The 21921-nt window shown below is 40.8% G+C and overlaps 1 protein-coding gene across 1 annotated transcript; it reads right to left on the bottom strand.

The window, feature by feature from the left end:
- Positions 1–13731: 13731 nt before the first annotated feature.
- LOC142776099 (flotillin-1-like) lies at positions 13732–21129 on the bottom strand. The gene is made up of 2 exons (XM_075879045.1): positions 20895–21129; positions 13732–13789 (listed from the first exon to the last, which is right to left on the bottom strand). Exons 1-2 carry the CDS (start codon positions 21051–21053, stop codon positions 13760–13762), a joined length of 189 nt encoding a protein of 62 aa, XP_075735160.1. The 5' UTR covers positions 21054–21129; the 3' UTR covers positions 13732–13759.
- Positions 21130–21921: the final 792 nt, after the last annotated feature.

Genomic DNA, 21921 nt, shown 5'->3' with positions numbered 1-21921 from the left:
AAGAGGAAACTATAAATAACATATCATAATGCCATTATGTAACAGTCTGCAACAAACGTCAAGAGGATTTCACAAGATCAATGCAGGTACCCTGTGCAACTGGCAATTTTATTTCCTGTGTTTGCAAACTGCACATAGCACTCTTGTTGGATTCCGATAATTGATGGGTTTACGGTTTACCAAGCGTCCACCTATAGCTCCTTGTTTGTATAATCCGCACTGAATAGGTTGCACATACTCCATTATATAATAATCTCTTTAAAGCAATTGATAAGTACTTAAGTTATTTTCTATTTTTAAGCATTACCAAGGAACTCTTAAAGCAGTTCATGGTATGTAGTACAGTGATTAGATACTATGCCACCAGCTGAGAGAGAGAGAGACTTTACTAGAAAAAACTGATTTTTGCCGGTGCCTATATATCGCTGGAATGCTACTCTGTATATGGGATATGGGTGAGGAAGGGGACTGAAAGGTTTTAGTAGAGAGAAAAGAAAGATATGAAAAAAAAAGTTGCAATCAAGTGAACCCGATAAAACTATTTACATTAGCGTATCAGGTAAATCAGGGCTTTCCTATGTGAGGTGTCGTATTATTAAAGCCTTCTGACAGGGCCAATATCGGATAAGTAATTGATCAATGACAGTATGACCCGACAATGTTTTGAAGGTTTGCACACAGGGCCTAAATATGTTGCGCAATGTTAATTGTTTGCAGCAGATCATGTCCATTTTTTGTTCGAACAATTGCCTCTCATCGCGGTACGCCAGGCATTCTCCATCACACGGTTAAGGCAGCTGGACACAGCATTACGTTTGAATGAATACCTGGTCATGCTGGTATTTCGGGAAATGAAAAAGCTGATGAAGCTGCCCGAACTGGACTACTATTCAGGAATTTTAGATGGATATTTTTTACAAAAGCCAACGCTTGGAACATCACCAAAAGATATGCCTACCAAAAAAAAAGACTACCTGCCACTTCACTATGGTAGCTTTCTCTATTGTATTGACCTAAAACTGCGCGCGGAACTATCCCACTCATTCCCTTGCCACCTAGAGACGTTATAACATCGCCTTCGACTGAACATGCATACACGAACAGTTACATGTATCGCATAGGGTGTACCACAAGTCCATCATGTGATAACTGTGGAAGCATAGAGACATTGCAGCACTTACTACTAGAATCCAGCTGATCTCACCTTATATTATTATCATGACAATGCTATATTGTATATACAGCAATATTTGATGTGTGTGTAACTGAAAGTTCATAAAACATAAATTTTGGCTAGGTACTCTTGCATAACAGGTGAATGACAGTGCAATTTCTGCAACTGACTAACCAAAACTATGAAATAGCGGCCAGTTTGTGCTGGTTCTGTATTCCACCCTTGCCCAAATTGTGGCATGGTCGACCTTTCATAGTTGAAGGTTTAAATTTACAATGAAGTATTACTCAGTGCACTGATGCTACTCCACTTCATAGCCCTCAGACTAAGAACACTTCGTTAATTTTTCACATAGGCGTTACAGAATGGAAAGTGTGCTTAGAACATACTTTCCGATAAGCGGTAAGTTTACTCGGGCACGTTATAGAAGATGACCATCATTTGGCATCAAACTCATTCACATGCAGTGTCCCGCAATAAACAGAAATAAATGAGCAACTTTTGGTGATTATTGACTACATGACACCAAACCAGCAAAAAGCATTGGAGTATGTATAAGGGCAATTGTATAGTTAGAGAAATTAACGCTAAGCACAGGCATTGTGTTGTTGGTTGTACTTTTTTTAAATAGTCTTGAGTGATTGGAATGTGTAAAGATGTAAATGTATAATTAGAAAAATTAACACTAAATACAGGCATTATGTTGTTAATCATACTTTCTTTCAAACAGTCTTGTGTGATACTTTTACAACACTAAATATCACTCATCCTTCAAGTTTGCTAGGCTATATGACAAGAAAAAAAATGTGTAATCTAGATGAAAATAACCAGGAAACAATTTTTGTGGATCTGTCGGCAGCAGTATAATGAGAAATAAATTTTAAATACGAATAGAAAATAACGCACATGGTCTGCAGTTGATAGAAAGCTAACTACTTCAAACATCAAAAACTAAAATCAAAAGTGAGACATCTGTAAATCATGACTTGAAGCGCTGAGCCACACTGCATGCTTGGAATCATCAAAGAGTATTTCACTATTACGCAAAGTGGAAAATTCACGAATAATGGCTATTCATCTATAGCACTTTCAAATGGCATCGAAAGTATATGTAGAAAATTTGTGTTCCGAATTGACAGGTGGCACTGCCATACCTATGCAGATAAGTGTTTATGTCTGTTTTCTCTTCAACCACGTTGTGTCCTTTCAGTTGATAGTTGGCATCTGTGTTGCCTAGCTCTCTTCTTTTTGTGCCCAAGTTTGCATGTCTTACCCTCTTTTACAATAAATCCTTACTAACTAGCTCAGCTTTTGGTCTTACGTGTGAAGATGATGAGTCTCCATTCAGCAGTATTGCCAACGCTCGGATGCTGGTCTCTCTCAGTTCGCTCGACACGTGCTTATGGTCGCTACAATATTTCTGGATGGTGCTCTGCTCTGACTCCCTGTGTTGTTCTGTAGAGTCGAAAAATGCACATCCATTACACCTCTTCTCAATTGGTGGAAGGTGATGAAGATCCCCGTCAACTGAACCTGGAGCTTCGAAACCAAACACTTATGCCCATCATGATGACCAATGACGTGCAACGAAGCACTGGTTGTTGCTCCATTCCTGTCTCATCCTTGTATGGCAGTTATATTCCTGGGAAGGCATTGGACTCATTCTATTGTGCAGCCTCAAGTTTTATGAAAGTGTGAACTGCTCAAGTGACCTTAGACTAATTTAGGTCCTTATTTTCTAGCGCTCAAGGTTTATGTTGTGCTCCTGCATGTGTTGTTTGTTAGCAGTAAGAGTTTCCAGTTTTGCCACAGATACATCTTTCCTCTTACAATCTATTATTGAGTGAATTTTATGTGTGTAAGCCATCACCTCAATGAAACTGCTGTGGTGCACCCATCTGATTCACAAAATGGCTGAGCATATTTGGTATCTGCTGTGTCTACCGTGGGACTATGTAGGTGAAGTGGTGCTTACTATTATGGGCTCCATGCAATTTGATCTTCATAAGGTTTAAAATGTTATGATGCATTTTAACAGTGTTCATGTTCTGAAATGTGCACTGTTGCATTTATTCTATATTTTCTGAGCATATAATGTTGTTAATGCAGTGTTTTTTGTAGTTTATTATTATTTCGATCATTATATAAAGAAATGCAGCATGAGTGCCTATAACATGTCCTGTATTAACTAGCCTCTAAAAAGTTGATTTGTGGAGTTTAACGTCCCAAAACCACCATAAGATTCTGAGAGACGCCGTAATGGAGGGCTCCGGAAATTTCGACCACCTGGGGTTCTTTAACGTGCACCCAAATCTGAGTACACGGGAGCCTCTAAAAAGTTCCAACTTGAACTGTGCCACAGTTGAGGCGCAACAGCATAAAGCCACCAGAACAACCATTAATGGGCTGTCCAAATAGGACGACAGTTCATAGAAAAATGGTGGCTTAAGTGATCAACAGTGATAAAACAAAGAATGACAGTGAAGTCATATCTCTGCAAAGGTGCTTGTTTTCACCAGGGCAGCAAGTGCTTTCCCCTTAGCAGCGTCGATGCATGCGTAGTGCACTTACACTGCGCCTCTACAGAGGGAAAGGATAATAGTGTAAATAGGGTAAGCTAAGATAAGGAAAGCCAAAATTGAAAAATTAAGGGATGGTGGTTTACCAAACCTTAGTTGTAGCGAGGCTGTGATAACACAGCATGTTTTTTAAAATTTTAGCTGTTTCACCTTCTTAAAGAACTGTCTGCATTGGTTCTGCAGTCTGGAACCTCGTCAAGGTTATCTCCTAGACACACTTAAGATGATGTGAAATTGTACCATCAGGTTCATTCACTCTTGACATTCATACAATATATGTGCACCCTCATCAAAGATGGAAACAGGCCTGCCCGGCCTTTCGTGTCTCTGTCACATTGCCAGCTTGTCTCTGTTTTGCAAAATGTACCACAGATTTCTCAATTAGGTACCTTACATCTCACTACCAGTTCATGTATCTTTCTCACAGGTCCTGTGTGGCTCACCCTCAAGCCTGTACTCTCACTTTCTCATTGCTTTTTTTCCCCACATGCCATTGTGGACTAATGGCCTTGTCTACATCATTGTTGCCATCATTAACCCAGAAACTTCCACTGAACCTAGGAGAGTTCACTTCTTATCCTGAATGGTCGAGTGTATGTGATCCTGATTGGACCCCCACCGCTTATGTAGTTCCTCTGCAAGGGTTTTAAAGAAGTAAAGTGAAAACCAGGTAAGGGAAAGCATTTACAGAAATGCCTTATTATTATTATGTCTGGAATAGGATTGTTGATTGTGGAAAAATGTAAGGTGCACAAACTTAGGCACAGAAGAAGTGGACCGAACACAAGCACAAGCTATGACCTGAAATTACACACATTTTATAAGCATGTCCAAATAAGTTTTTGGGTGTATTTTCTTTTCTGTCACAGTGCAATCTTTTAGCTGAAGGTTAGCATTGTTGTTTTTTGGCTCTCTTTCTTTGTGCTCCTTGTTTTCGTGCCTTCTTTCACGAGGAATTCGTACTAACTAGCCCAATTTTCTGTTGTTCCAAGAATCGTTGGGCTGTCTTGGACCTTGTGGACTTGTTTGCAGTCATTGTGGTTGTACAGAAACCTGCCAAGCAACTTGAATCTTAGCACTGTGCATACAAGACACCAAGATGGTAGAACAGGAATAACTTGTTCGTCCTGAACAAGTGCCTTCATGAGATACAAATGCATTTTATTAAAGATATTTAACTTTTGATGCTAGGCATAAGAAGCATTGAACTTGGACCTTCAAAGATCAAACAAGCAACACATTGTTTTTAGACTGCAGTGACTTTTTCACGTCACTAGTTTGCCGTGAGTGTGATGCCTACTTCAGAAAAAAAAAAGTCTATATAGACTTGCTTGAAGCAATTACATGTTTGGCATTTTTTTTTACCATCAAAAGAACTCCAGTTAAAAGCTGAAAAGACTATATAATGAGGGAAACTTTCTAGCAAAATTATTTTTTATAATTATTGATGCATTATTTGTAAAATCATAAAACCACCCAAACTTTATAAAGCATTGAAAAAATGAGAAGCATGGGCAGATAAGTATAACCCAATAATTATTGTTAATTAGGTTATGAATCATACTTGGACTGCAATGCCCAAATGATTTCTGTTTAACTTGTGTGCCTCCCATGATCCCACCTTGTGCAGTTCTGATTACATGTTATATGAGATTTTCTAAGTCAATATTGTATGCAACAGCTCAAGTCAACATCCAAAACTTCATAAAGTATTATGGGTGTACTGCACTCAATAGAACATCACTACCAAATTTAAGAAACTGGTATCAGAAAGACAAAATAATCATTTAATGAAGTTCTCCACACTTCCCAGGATTCTAGATAATTGCATGCGAGTTTTTTTCTCTTGTCTTGAAAACCCCTTTAGTACTATTGTTATCAACTTACTTAGAATAAAAATATTCATGGAGATATGCACTACCTTCTATATATGTGCTGTTATGCAGCAGAGAGAGAGAGAAATAACGTTTATTCGCACCTGTCGGGAATGATTGGGGAGGAGGCTGTGGCCTCTGCCCCCCGTTTATACCCTTAGCCGTCGGCCGGAATCCCTTGGGACTCGGCGGCGGTCAGGATTCTACGTTTCTGCTGGGATCGTTGTAAGAAGGGCAGGTCCAGACCATGTGCACCAGATCTGCTGTACCATAACAGTGTGCGCATCTGGGATTAAACACTTCTGGGTGCCATTTACTGTACAGGTGAGGGTTTGGAAACACTCCGGTTTGCAATTTTCACCACATCATTCTCTTTCTTGTTCAGCTGTCTATATGCCACTGAATAAATCTTACGGTAGGCAGCAGTTATGGAAGTGACTTTTTACTTTCTGGAGCTGATTTTGAAGCAAGGTAAAAAAAAGAACCATTTTGGAGCAGCCATAAGCATTTTCTAAGCAGGAAAAAATCTAATTCAGACCAGCTATTGGTGCTTTAAAGGAACACTAAAGTCAAATAAAAATTTATGTCAGAGTGAAAGCTCAGTGTATCACAACGTATAAAATGACAATATTATCATCAGTAGTGCCCTACTTGCCAAGAAATTAATGTAAATGCACGAGAACACATGCGCAATGATAGGACATTTGTAAAATAATCCTGATTACGTCAGAGGTACGACCTTCAATTAATCACTAGTAATCGATCGAACTAGCTGCACTAGATAAAGAACCTTCCGTGCATCAAGAAACATAATAAAATGCTGTTTGTTCACTTCCGTTCGATTTATGAAAAAAAGACTTGCCGGACGTTACTATAGGGAATGACACTACTGGTTCAAAAGTTCAGCAATGCCATTTATTGGGCGTGTTGGTAAACGGGACCCGCTGACATAGTGAGCACTAACAGACAGGGACATGAGAGAATTGTGTTGTCGTCTCTCTCATGTCCCTGTCTGTTAGCACTCAATATGTCGTCGAGTTCAAAAGTTCAATTTTCACTTGGTTAAACTGGCCAGGTCATGCCATCTGGGGAGGCCCAGTTCAACCGAGCACGTCTGCCATCCTGCAGGTCATGACAGAACTGTATTAAGTGCCTGTTGTTGCTGCTGTGGCTCCCACTGCTTTCGTTTTGCTGCTACTAGTGTCCGCAGCCACACAATAAAGTCGAACAGCATTGTGACATAACATGTTCCACTTGAGGTGTGTAATTTGTAGTGCGCTAACCCGATGCAGACTACAAACATGATTTGATTTCAAAATAAGCTCTTCCTTGGCACAAAATTAACACTACATGGTTTTTAGACTGCTATTTCACCAATCAATGTTGAATTAATAGTTACCTTTATGTGTCCCTTTAAAAGCAGACTTCAAAATCTGCCACACAACTCCTGGAGTCAAAATCATTGCTGAAGTGTCTCATTAATAGTATTGTTGCCTATAATAAAGACATTTCACAGACAAGAATAAATATAAACTGCAAGAAAAGAACAATTAAACAGATGGTTATGACATGCACTGCAAAATGAGCTATATATTTAAAATACCAGTAGTTGAGGCAGAAACAAGATCAAACGAGTATTCGAGCACCCCATTGTAAAAGTAACCACAGTCATATAAAACTGTTGCCAAAGCAGCAGTTGATAACTGGTCTAAGATCAAAGCAATCTAGGTAATTTTTACCTTTCACCAAAGTAGCCTGCATGTCGAGTTGGAAAAAGGAAATAAACACAGCTACATGCTTGATATGCCAGTTCTTGCTACATGAATGAGATCAGAAATAATGAAGCCGCATGCTAGTCGTAGGCTAGGATGCTAGTATGCAGAGGTGTTTTGTGTTATGGCTTGCAAATTGGCCAAAAGTTCCTAATCTTCATTTTATTGGTGCCATTTTGGGGCATGTTTGAAGCAGTTACAAAGAAAAATTGCAGTTTGAAGCAGCTTGTAGCAAAATTTTCCTTTTGTAGCAGCTTGCAGTAATCAGAGTAGCACCTCCGTCATTGCAAGCAGTGACACAACTGGTGCTTTAACTTTGCCAGAAGTGGCAAGCTGCAATTCATTTGCGCGTATGAAACAACATACTCAGTGGGCAGCTATGAAACTTCAACATTTTATTTGCATGTAGACTTAGTGAATATGCAATAGGAATGTTCTTTTACCATGATGTTTGGTGGCAATATCTGCAATAGAGCTGTGGTCGGAATTTACACGTGGCGTCGAACATTCTACAATTATCGCTAGCGGTTGCGTTGATTCCAGAATAATCTTCAATGTTCACAAAATGGGCGTGATCTTAACGAAATTATCTACTACAGCCCCAAAGCTCCTCGAACACTGCAGGCACACATACTTACATACTACACAATCGATCAACTAGTGGGCCAGGGAAAGTTCATCGTTTATGTCACTCACAGTATGTTACTGAAAAGTTGCCTTTTTTAAGCAACTACCTCTGGCTGACCCCAATAGTATACGATTATGTTTTCACCATGTTCGTGAAGGTGGCAAAGCTGAAAATACATATTTTCGAATGTTTATTAATAAATACAGATAAGTAAGTTCACATATATTTCATTATTAGTGAGAACTGTGACATTTTAGAGATGTTTCAGAAATCAATATTTTATAAAAATGGATGAATACCCAGCCTTGATAGCTCTAGTGCTAGAAAAACGTGAATTTTTAAAATTTTAGATCAGGGAATTCAGCCCCAAAAGACCCATCAATGGTCAGTCCAGCAATCTGTAGCCTTCTTATTGTAATCAAACACGAGCTAAGAATGAATAATGTCTGCGATATTCAATCTATCACAGACATATTTCATTTTTAGTTATCATTTTGAATATAGTAAATAATGGTAACTTAGGCCTTCTTTGCCCTTTTGAGCTACAAGTGGAGTAGACTTAAGTTTTCAGGGCTTTTGTATCCATATTTCTACCCCAGTTCATTAAAATAGCAGGCCACATAGAGGAAGTTCTTTTTTTTCATAAGCCTAGCTGGGAGAATGTATTTCTGGCAATAATCAGCAACTGCATTCGCTATGTGAAGTGCTCCCTCTCCACACAAATGATGTAGCAGTCTAGTGGGACAAGGCAACAATGCTATGACAACAGATGGATGCGAATGGCATGTTCACGTGAGGACTTTGACGATATGGGTCCGGAACGTTTTTCTAAATTGCACCTTTATATAAGTCACGGAAATGCTTGCTGTATTATACCGACAATGCAAGAAAGTACATGGTTTCGACAGCCTTTGTAAATATTTTTATTTCTCACAAGACATACAGCACCAGCGGAAAAAATGACAAAATAAAACCAAAAGCTCGACACACAGAGTGCTACACTGAAGACTATTGCTACCATGTGCATAAAATACCTACTATATGCATAAGCTAACATCTGGACGTTACCAGTGTTTGCACAGTCTTTGACTGGCTGCAAACATGCAACAACCAAGTCATACAAATGAAAAAAGCACATCTGACAGACTGGAACAGCATAAAAATACTTTTTTGCCCCCATGTTTATTAATAAAAGGAACAGGGGACAGGACAGTCAAGTTTACCCAATTGTATTGAGACTATGTTGTACCACTTTTTTCCCAGAAGGATGGACTTTTTCTGCTTCGAGAGCAGAGTATTATAGCAGACAATCATTAGCGTTGCCATACAGTTACAAGTGAAAAATGCAGGCTGAATGCTGATGAACACATTACTTCTGGCCAAAAACTCAACTCCCCCCCCACACACACACAGTAGCAGTTGCATTTCATCAAGTGCTAATGTAATCGCAAAAGTGTTCCGGGAAATGAACCAAAAGTGCCCTAAACTTGCACATTGTGCTTACTACTCCTCTGTTAAGACTAACTTCAACTGTGAGCTTTAATCTTGTGCACCTGAATACTCAGTGTCCATTCATAACATCAGTCCGCATTAATCACATGGTGTACATTTTGTGATGTACTAGTTAATACAGCTTAAGTAGCAATGGCAGTGGTAAACAGTATCTTATACCACTCGAAGATAGGTGTGCCCCTCGCTCTTTAGAGAACAAATCACGATTCGTTAACAAGATTCTAACAGTAGCATAGCAACTTCACCCACAAAGGTTTTCATGCTCTCATCAAGTTCATTCAGTCTAATCTAGTAAGGAATTTTTGAAGTGAAAATTGCACGAACAGCCCATTACTTGATGTACAAGTTTTGAAGATCATAACTTTGCTAGTTATTTTTAAAAATTAAATTCTACAAAAAGCTTTATTTCTCATACTCTAAACATTACATAAAGTACTGAGTCAAAAAAAAGGGGGAGAGGGGGTCCATTTCTGCAGCAGGCTAAATGACTGGACCATTCACAATTTCGCAGTAATTTTTTAACAACGAAGTCCATACTACGCTGAAAGCTGCTGAGGTTTTTGTAACTATATAGTGACAGCAAATGTTTCGGAGACCTGTATTAAATATTTAGGACTACGAACAAGTCTGAAGACATTCTTTTGTTGCATGACAGCTCTCAAGATGGAAATATGTGCCTGTTAAGTTTGGCTCTACAAGCAAAATTCCACTCTAAGGACATACTGTATGATGTGTTATGAAGCACCAGCCCACTAGGGAAGCATGGTAGCGACCTGCAAGGTTTATACTGAAAATGCTAAGACAATTTCAATACTGATAGGCCATCCAAGTTCATACCCAACAAATGTGCATCCAATTGTGCATCAATTAAATTTGAATGCTCTGAACAAAAAATTTTCTTAGATCAAAGACTGGACATGAACCTATTTGTATCATCTGCCACCAAAAGATAAAAAACATTGGGAATAATCTGGCTGAATGTAGTAGTGACAGATTTACATAAATCCCATGGTGAAACTTCTAGGGCACAGACTGCGGGCTGCTTAGTAGCTATGGCACATCTCCAGCAGTGGTAAACCCTACCACCGTGCTGTGAACAAAGAGCAGATAGAAAGAGAAGGGCTTAGAAGTGAAGCTGCAGTTCTTGCCAGTGGCTTGCTCTGCTGTTAATGTAACCAGCACATGAATATCTTGTTTCCAGCTAGACAATTCAAAACATCTGTAAGCACAGTCCACATATATTATGCAATTATGGTAATAATAGTATGACATGTAAGTGTATGGTCTCGATTTTGATGCGCTATTAAAGCAACCAAGGCATCTATACAAGCTGGGACGCTCATATGCACATGTGGTGTAATACACTCCAGTACCCAGAGCAGACTTTACTCAGATAAGAAATGAAGAGCCATGAAGATGCTGTTACAGTGAAGCGTATACACATTTCATTTGAAATCCCACGAGTTGGCCTTACTTACACAGTGGCTGCACAAAGGTTACATGACAGCGTAGGTAATTTGGAGAATAGTGAGAATGTGCCATGAAATATGCAACTGCATTGGCTTCAGTTATAAAAACTAAAAATGCAAGGGAAGTGTTCTTTATAGTGTTCGGCTGACTGCAAGACACAAATGTATAAGATTTATTCAATGTGTGGACATTCTTTAGTAGTCACACAGTACTAAGGTAGCCTTTTTCAATAAACCTGCAATTTGCGAGTTAACACCGTGGAATGTGAAACACAATGCAGTCCACAGTGGCTGAAGCATATGCCATCACAGAGGTGTCAACAACACGGCAATTTAGTGTGTTGAGAGAAGTTTCCAGTAAGATGAGATGAGAGATCAGATCAGCTTTACAGGCAGTCACAATTAGCTAAAACGTTGTAGCTGCCGTAAAAAATTTTCTTCATTAGCCTGGCTTAAAGAACCTGTGAGTTGTGTGCACACAGCCAACTCGGTTGTAATTACTCTTAAAAGTGGGAGGCAAATGATTTTGCATGCAACAGATAGACATCTTGCTAGAACAATGGATGGAATCCATAAAATTGAGCAGGCAAAAGTTGTCTAAAGCTGTACATGCTTCTAACACCAAGCTGTTGCCACAGTTTGGCATTTAATGACATTAAAACTTGACAAAATAACATTCTTAGCAGAGTAAGAAAAGAAGGGGAACACAACAACCCTTTATCACAATGAAGGAAAGAAACCAGGGAAAACAGGAAGAAACATTTCATACACTTAGATACCACTAAATGCATTGTTGTAAATATAAAATAACGTAGAGATAAGTTGGACAGTCCACTAAGTTATTTTTTTCCTATTAAGATTCTATGGACAGATCCTTCACACGTCCTCTCAATATGTGCATTTTCTCAAAGTGGCATGCAACATCTGTTCAGCACAAATACTCCGTGGCAATGCCATAAAATCAACCCAAACTTGCATAAAGATCAGTCAAGCAGTCAGAGGATTTTCTTGTAAGTCTGCAGACTTGTTGTGTGATTACCTTTCAATGGGCTCAAAAATTTATCCCTCAGAGGACAAACAAGCAAAAAAACTATTTTGTCAAACCAGGAACTTGGACACATACTGACTGGCGAGCTCTCATTTCAAGTAGTTTTTAGGAAACAATAAAAATAATTGATGGGGTTTAATGACCCAAAACCACACCATGATTACGAGAGACGCTGTAGTGGAGGTCTCCAGAAGTTCAGACCTCCTGGGGTTCTTTAACATGCACCTAAATCTAAGTACACAGGTGGGCCTCCACCAAACTTTTACCTCCATCGAAAATGCGGCCTCCGTGGCCAAAGTTTTTAAAAAACATTATCCTTGCTTTGCGCCTCATCTGAATGACTTTTAAACAATTGTAAACAACAGGTAAATATTAGCCATTTTTTTTTCTATTTATCCGAATCCCACTTATGGAACATCTGCATAGGACACGCTTCGTACTTGAACAGCAGTGCAAAAGACAGAAACAAAGGAAGAAAAAGACAATGCATACAGCGTTGTACGTGTTCTATTTTTTGGATCCCATTTTTGTACCATTGTTCAAGTGCTATGCATTTCAATCAACATGCCCAGTCTGCAATCCTACATTATACGAAACATTAACACAATGTACAGGTTTCTGTTACTAGATAGAAAACCATGAAAAAAAAAAGCTTGGTGGCCATTTTAAGAAAAAATGAATAGAAAACGAACTGCACATTTCTTGCTTTATTTTGCCTCTTTTTATAGAGCATTGCAAAGAGTATCAACATTACATAAACTTTCTACTAACAGTACCACAAGCCAGATGTACTTGGTTACATGCAACCTTATATACAATTGAAACTACAGCATGCTCACTATGAGAGCTGCAACTAGCTTGCACTTATGGCAAAAGTGATTTCGGATGAAAAGAACACAAAAATACATCTTTCAATAAAACAAACTTCGAAGCAAAGACTAGGTGGGATTAGCCGCAGCTTCTCTAGCCATAAAGAAACAAGACCATGACAGATGCTCCCTCATGACGTTCATTGTGCATTTTTTTTTAAGCATGCATTTAGATTATGGCTGCTGTTCCTGCTGGCAGATACATTTAGCTGTGAATAGTAACTCAGATGTAAAAGACAGTGCTTTAACAAATAATGCCGCCATACTGCAACACTTTACATGCAGAACTTCTAGGAATTCAGCCATATAAGAACAGCAAAAATGGGGAATAAAACTGTTTGATGTAAATAATATGTATAGTTAATGTTATGCTGTAAAAGGTTTTTTTCGTTAAAAGACATTGCCACAACACACTTTCAAACATTATATGTGCAACCATTCAGTTTACTCAAGCTGAAGCAGCCCAGCTTACATGGCTACTCCTTTAAATGCAAAGGAAGACAGAGTTCACAATTGCATTTGTGAACAATGGCAAAGAAAAAAAATCCTGCTTCGTAGATTATTCCCAAGTTTTCACATAGATGGCAAACAATTATTACCACACAAATAACTTGTAAAGCTATTCAATGTCCGAACACAAGTTTATAATAATACTAATAATAATTAAAAAAAGAGAGAAGGCATTACGTATCTTTCAATTCATGTGCACCATTACTAAATGAGCCGAAATGGACAAAATGTGCAACCTCAAGGTGCTGCTTAACAGGCTAACATCACAAAGTGCATGACTTCAATAGTCTTCAATCGTCATCAGCTGAAGCAGGTGGCATCACTTCACATGGCAGCTTGGGCAGTCTTGGTATTCTAAAGCAACAAATTGAATAGACGCAAGCACAATTTAAATAGGAACCAAAGTTCATGTGATACTTATTAGCACAATTATCAGAGTATTGAGTCAACTTTAGTGGTACCACCATTTTTTTAGGGGCGAAGCTCCTTAGGGCGTGGGCTGTGCGTCCCCTGTAGCCTGTATGTAGCCACCTCTAGTTTAGTTCTTGCAGTGTTCACTAGATGGCGGTACCGTCCCCTGTATGTAGCTACCTCTAGTTTAGTTCTTGCAGTGTTCACTAGATGGCGGTACCGTCTCCTGTATGTAGCCACCTCTCGTTTAGTTCTTGTAGTGTTTACTAGATGGTGGTACTTGTAGCTGATGATGAAAAGATGCAAGATGTTATAAACTAGAAAGCGGTACTTGTAGTTGATGAAAGACGCGAGATCTTATAAATTAGGAATGATGTCACATATGGCGCGTGTCATTGGTTGAAGGCAATCGTTCGATTTAGTGCGGCGATGTACGCTAGGGGGAGCGTTGTAATAAAATCCGTTCGCTGTTGGCGCGCGCTCGGAGTCGCCGGATGGATAAGGCTGCACAGCGGAGAGAGCGCAAGACGGCAGCAGCGCGCGCTCGCAGACAGAATCCCGATGGGCGAGCGCGCGAGGCAAGGGACATCGCAAGCCATCCATCGTCTAAGAACAAATAAAAGTTGATTTGTGTATATACACACACAGCGTTTCTCACGTCTTTACATGATGATCAACTGGGCGAATTACACGGAAGATTCACAGTTTACCGATGAATCCCTCCGGAGCTTCGCCCATTCATCACCATTCACCCCGTGAATATGCCGTAATTTTTTAATGAACTACTGTGCAGATTGTCTCTGAGCAGGTTTGTTGGCACAACATTTGCCAACTGACGGTTTAACACACCTGCAAAACATGTTTGTACATACAGACTGCAAGTATGTTTCAACGTGCAGGTAAGGACAAGAAGTGAACCAGTTTCTCCTTGCTATTTCCTCCCCCCACCATGATAAGGTGTCCGGAAGGGCAGAGGTTTAAACAAATGCAGTAAAACCTCGGTGAAACAATAATGGCTGGTCTGAATTTTGAGGTGATATAAATTTTCCTGTGGTCCTGGCTAAGGCCCATTAGCATGCAGTGTAATGAAACACTGTTGTCGTGAACCAATTTGCGCCCCACGATGTTTCATATGAACGTACGCTACTGCACAGGCACACACACACAGCCCACACTGTCATAGAAGACGCAGCAATCGTGCACAGGCATGGGAACGCATGCGTGAGCACACAATCCACACCGCCAGTTTGTCAAATCAGCGATGCGTCGTACCCTTCATGATTTTGAGCATGAAATCTTCCGAGGTCTTAATGCTTCGTATGCTTTCACCTTTAGATTGCAGAGATGGTGTTGGTGTCATTTTTTTTTCTCCATTGCGTCAACACATGTTGCTATGCTCGAGGTAGCGAAAATAGCGTTATTGTACTGTGAATACACGTGTCTGCCACATCGATGCCAGCCATGTCCTTGCAATCAGACATCCTACGAAAGGTGAACAAGAACCGAAAGAAGAAACGGATAGTTTTAGCGAAGGAGCTAGGCCTCACAACGTCACCATGCATGTGTGCAATGTAGGGGTTACTCACACCTGCAAACTCTCCGATTCGCATGGAACACTCAAGAATTTTTAGTGAAACTTAATTATGCAGACACAAATGCAGATTCCCTCCCCCCTTAAAGAAAACATCTTCAGTACCACCACTACATGAAAAGAATAAAAACAAAGTACAGTGGTTCAAAAATTTTCTGGCTTTGATCTATTGCATGCAAAGTGCTCTTTTAATTGTTTTTATCACAGATCTCAGTTGCCTTGTGGAAAAGCGTACTAAGATTTGGAAAGGATTACTAGTTGTCCCTGTTCACAATAAAACTGGTTCATCAAGTGCTCGTGCAGTATATTTAGTATTATATAATCATTGACATCAAAAGCATTACCAGCAGTCACTCAGAGCTATTCATGACATTGCTGTCGCCCTGGGAAACAATAAATCAAAATGTGCAATAACTTTCTTTCTTCGCAAACTAACTTTCCATGTTTACTGGTGATAAGAATATTTTTGGTGACCCAGCAAGATTTGCATCATCAAGATTTCACTGTAAATACAGTGAACTCTCAGTAAGCGGAAATCTCTTAAACAGAACTATTGCCTCTGCAATGCTTGGTTTCGGGCTTATATTCTGCATCCATGTTCACCTCTCAGTAAACGGAACTCCTGTTAAATGAAACATATTTTCCCGGTCCCTTCAGATTCTGTTTACTGAGAGTCTACTGTAATAAAAATTCAGTTGACAGTTGTGATTCATGACACAATTTTTTCTCCTCCATGTGTACTAGGATCATTACATGTTTATAGGGCCAATGGACAACTGTCAACTCATTAGTACCGGCAGGTGTAATGGCTCAGTATAAATGAATGGGCAACAACCATCAAAATGTGCATTCAGGCTATGGCCATTGGTAGGTGAACTCACCCCGACTTGTAAAAAAATGTGAAGTGTGCGAATAATCGAGTTCTAAATTCGAATCAAATAGTTTGTCTGCATGAATATCTAAATCCAGACGAACGCCATTAATTGTGTTGCAGGTTTGGTCTCTGCTAATCAGGTTTGTGTGGTTAGGGTGTGACGGCTAAAACTATCACTAATATCGCCACAGTAGACCATTTGTTCGTAGTTTCACGGATATTCTGGTTCAATATAGAGCCCAGGCTTATTTTTAAAGAGATTATATGATTTCCACACCTCATGGCTTGAGCAAAAAAGGATAAAGAACAGTCTAGGAGACTGTTGGACTACTAGCAGAAAAGAATAACAAGCACACTGAGCTCAGACCTTACAATCAAAAGGTTTAACAAACTTCAATGGGCCCCTGATCCCCCCAAAAAAGGATCTTTTGACATACTGGAAAGTGCATGGAGATGCACTTTATCCAAGTATCGCCAAAATTTCTTTCCAAAATCTTTCCATACCTGTTACTGGGGTGCCCAGTCACACAATACTTACAACTGTAGGAAACACCAAGTCATTGTGGCGAGAGAACCTAAAGATACATCATATGCAACCGCTAGTGCTTCTGCTTGACATTTTAAAGCTTATGTTATGTGCTCTAGGACATGAGCAGATTTCACTTCTTTGTTCTTGGTTTAAATTAAAAAAAAGTCATTGGCATTCAGTATTCGTTTGTATATTTTTATTTATTAACACAGTTCAATTTGAATTCAATTAAAGATGAAATTTCACTGTTCCCATACCTCTGAAAAAATATCTATGCCTAGGGCTTAGACGCACTCGCCCAGAAGGTCAAACCTAGCACGGCTTATTTCAAAGCAAACTTTTACTCATTCTCGATGAATATATCATAGGCTCACTCAGACTTGTCCAATAATTCAGCTTGATCTAATGCAACTCAAATCATGTTACCTGAGAAGTGTTGCGAACTTAGACACAAATATCACACAGCTGGACTGCCGTTAAGTAGCCAGCAATTTACCCATAGATTTTGATGGTCCATCAACATCTTTTCGTATAAGTATGAGGCATGGAAGCAATAAATTACATACACAACATAATGAGTGAGGCACAGAGACAGCACACATTCCTGGGCCAGCTGTTCTAATTTTGCTTCCTTTTCCACTTTGCACTGACTATAGAAAAACCTTTTGTTATCACACTCGGCCATGACTGCGACGCATGGATAGCTGACCATGTCTCGGGGGGACGGTGTTGGTTGCATTGGAGTTGTTGGTCCTGAACATGCTGTAACATGCTTTGCAGACCTGCCTCAAGTGCCTCCAGTGAGCAACATTGGTTCAATTGCTGTGGCAGTCTTGGCCATGCTGGGACTTGGCCTGAAACATAGTCAATTGTGTCTTTGAAAAGCAGTCTCGAGCATGCTGCGACAATGCACAAGAAAATGGATCAAATTTTTTAGTGGACAAAATTGGCTGTTCTTGCATGGTCACAAGACTGGCAGGCGCTGGTCTCGTCGTGATGCCACGAGTAACAGCACGTTCTTCCAGAGTGGTTGCCAACACTAAAGGCCTGCAACAACAGTGAGACAGTCTGATAAATGGTCGAATGCATCTGTCTGCCACTCATGCACTTCCATTTTATCTTCTTCAGAGTGCAAGCTGCACAGAAAACATGGCGAACAACCCTGGTTGCACTGACAGACCGCGACAACGGGGCTATTTTCAGCTTTGATTTGCAATGTTTCCGATATAAAGCTGTCCTTGCAGGCATATGTGTGGGGCTTGAACCGGTGAATATTGACAGACAGATGCACACAGAAGAGCCATCCTGTGCAGCAACCATGGCTTTATAGAGAGAATTGGGTTGTATGGGCAAGTCTTCCACTATAATTACACCTGTCCCTTCAGTTTTCTTGTACGTGATAGTGTCCTGTAGTAAGGAATTGGCTCTGTGTTCATGGCGTGACTACTCTCATAGCAAAGAATGTTGCTCCAACAGGTCAGGATAGATTTAATGTCTTAGATCCATGCGACCTCTCCATATGGAGAGGTCGCATTCCCGATATGGCGGTACATCATTAAGTACTAGCAGAGTTGGCATAGCTAAGTCCAAATGATGCTGAACTTGAATGGTGGGGATGTGAAGTGATTTCTGGCGGTGGTGGATTTACGCCAGATCCGGACACAGAGTCTGCGCTAGGCCTTAAAAGGTTAACTGCAGTGCTCAGCTGCAGCCTCAAGAAAGAACCCCTCTTGAGTTCCATCCTCAGTTGCAGTCTGGTTGGACTGGGTGGCAGCATAGAGATGGTAAGGAATTGGGGCAAAGGCTGCTATGAGCTTGCAGCTCCAGCCTGGCCAGCACTGCTTTATCATGCATTCGTACTGATGCCACGCCACGGCACCATTTCAAAGGCGGTCTATGACCATGGACCGTTTCTGTATTTCCATTCAGGGCTCGCGACCTCTCGGAGCGTGCACGGTTGCCACCCAGTCATAAGCGTCGTTCTTGAAACTGTGGCACTCCGGCATTTCACAGGCGGCTTGCGATGATGGGATCACAGGTGAAAATGCAGACAGCACCGACGCGACGCAGCACAGCCAGCGTGAAAGCCGCATGAGGGTACACCTTAGCTCTCCTCATTGCTAGAGAGAGCTGGCCTTTAGGTCTTATGAGACGGCTACATTTACTAGTAGACGGTAAGTTGTGCCAGTTGGTTGGGATTCATCGTGAACTTGTTTACAGCGCAACACCAGACACACAGAACAGGAAAGGAGCGAAAGAGAGTCAGCGCTGTCTTTTCTTTATCTTTTGCTCCTTCCCTGTCCTGTGTTTCTGGTGTTTCACTGTAAACAAGTTAACGAAGGCTACATAATGTTGGCATAACAGCAGGTGCCAGCTCGAATATTGGCGGGAGCAATAGACGAATTCAACCAGACACACATCCCGAAAATGAGGTGGCGCTGCCACCGGGCATTTGGTTTTGCGTGGTAGCCTAAAGCCAATGGACCTACCGCAGTCACTGCTGTGCTTTCGCTGGTGCGTGCACAATTTGTTATCGTGCAAAGAAAAAAACCTGTACTGACCAGCTGTCATGGTTATTTGTGAGGAAAGGAACAGGAAAGATTGCCTAGGTGTTTTTTTTTCAGTTTTCTGTTCACAAAAACAGTCGCAAGAAGATTAGTCGCAGCTGTAAAGCTCGAGAGCTTGTATTTGACGCTACTTCATCGGTTATGTTTTGGAGCCACTTACCCAGCAAAAATGATTACTTCTCCCAAGCATTTGTCATAGTAATGTGCCACACCGCATTTATTGGAGTAAGCCTTGTGTGAAGGCACATCGAGCAAACTTACCTCAAGGCATGCACGTTAACTTTCTGGCTAGCATTGCCATATGCGAATAACTTTTCACGCTTGCCATTGTTGATATAACTGCAGAAGTCTTAGATGTGTCAAAACGATTTCGTTATACCTGTGTGAACTAAAGGTGTCACTCACAGTCGTCAAGCATGTGTTTCTTTCTGCTTGGGCACACTTCATCAAAGCAGCAGCGAGCGAAAGGATGACATAGACAATATGTTTTTTTTCTGATTATTTGCAGCTGTGATGACACCCCTGACTTAACTATATCGAGCCGGGCTGTTCTGGCCGCTGTGCGATTCAGGAGATTTTCACGTCTGTGAGAATTCACACAAGAACAGTACTCTGGAAACTTGCAAAGTTTGTCTACAAACAGACTTTGCAAGTAGACAGACAGACCTTGTCTGTCTACAGACAGCTCAAGCTTAGGCCTCGAAATGCATACAGGCCACTGGCCTGTACGCATTTCCAGGCCTAAGCTTGAGCGTATAAATTGAGTCGCGGACCTGATAGGTACCCAAATGCATTGTCCACAGCACGTACTTGAAGCATTACACCAAGCATATTGTGGATTAAATTGTCACGGAAATTGCCACAAGCAGCAAAGATGATCAACGGCGTGCAGCTCCAACTCCAAGTTTAGGAATACCCAACCATTTGTGACTATGCCATTGTAGTGATCGAGGCACAGAAACAGCACCAGAGATGGCAGGCCTTTTTAGAATCGGTGCACGCAAATTGGAAATGTACGTTGGCAAATAAACTCTGTAGTCCTGTTGGCCACCTCTGGCAGCTCGGTTCACACTGTTCTGTGTGGTGATGTCGCTCTGCTTGAGTTCATGTGATAAGCTTTCACAATGGGCCCGAAATTGGCTGTCGCACTCAAGAGCTCTGCTCCTGAACTTCTGACGTACAAAGGCAAGTTTTTTCCAGCACTTTCTTTAGTGTGTTGCTCGCTCCTGGCTTTGTCCTCGTACTTTCCTGATTGAATATGTTTAACCAACTAGCCAAGTTCGCCTTAATGTAATAGCATACTAGGCCGGACATATGAAAGAAAGGAACAAAGTGTCATTTCTGCTTGTGCTGTAACATGAACTGTTACTTTCACTTAGGTAAACGATATCAAACAGTCCAACTCAGCAGTCCTTCACATTGCTCCCAAGTGCACTAATACACACAAATGTGTCAGCATGAGATGTAAACACAAGCATGAGACTCACCCAGGCAGCCGCCGAGGCAAGATTTCGGTCCTTGCCACAGACCGAGCCCACATTGACGCCTGTCAGTTGGTGAACCATGCTGGTATTCTTGGTGATGATGTCAATCACCTCACCCGTCAGCTTGCCTGCTCCAACCTCGCCTTTACCAGATGACACCATCACAATGCGCTTGCACTGGGAGATTGGTGCTGCAACCTCTGCTGCTACCTGCCACACAAGTTAGTCGAGACAGACATGTATGACAAGTTTTTCTGTGCAGAAGGGAAGTAGAGTCTGCAAACAGTCTTTTGCAAAGGTAACTTTAGACGTAAAAAGAGGATAGACCCATTTAAAGGGATTTCATAAGTAAAGATCATAATTTTTCTTTACAGCCAAATTGACAATTTTATGGGAACTGCTGGAAGCTAAATATACCAAGAAAAGGCATGGAGTGATTAAGGCAAAAATCGGTTTCTTTCCCAGGCAGCAAGTTCCCCTTAGTTGACATGAAATGGTGATGATATGGCGATGTACGAGTGAGTGCATCTTGCTGCTGCAATTTCTATGCAAAATATATTGGTTCAAGCTCATGCTTGCCCTGTATGCTGCCTTCTTTTGACTCTTTAGCTCTTCTGATGGTCTGATTCATTGTAATTGTTTAGGTTAAACAATTTATGCCTTGTCACAGGATGAGTGAGTGTTTTTTTTAATGGCGCAAGGGCCAACAGATGGCCAAAGAGTGCCATTTCAAAAGACTAGATATATGAAGAATGATATGCGTGGCTGTAAAGGGGCCATAAAAGTCCTCTCGCTAACGTGGGTAAGAACATGGAAGTAATAAAATGATGGCAATGGCATGATATATTGCAGTGAAAGTGGATGGCAAAATGTCATGATATTAAAACCATGATGAAAATGAAGTCACCGCCGCCACAACCACGGTACAGAGGTTGTGCTACAGATAACCTCGAAATATGGGGTGAAAGCTATGAACATCTTTTAAAAACGTGAAAAGTGATTGCAGTTTGAAAAGCGGATTCCTGCCCCT

The sequence above is a fragment of the Rhipicephalus microplus genome, chromosome X, assembly GCF_043290135.1.
Source record: "Rhipicephalus microplus isolate Deutch F79 chromosome X, USDA_Rmic, whole genome shotgun sequence".
Classification (NCBI taxonomy): Eukaryota; Metazoa; Arthropoda; class Arachnida; order Ixodida; family Ixodidae; genus Rhipicephalus; species Rhipicephalus microplus.
The sequence above is the reverse complement of the archived record's forward strand: the minus strand, read 5'-3'. Positions and strand labels throughout refer to the sequence as shown.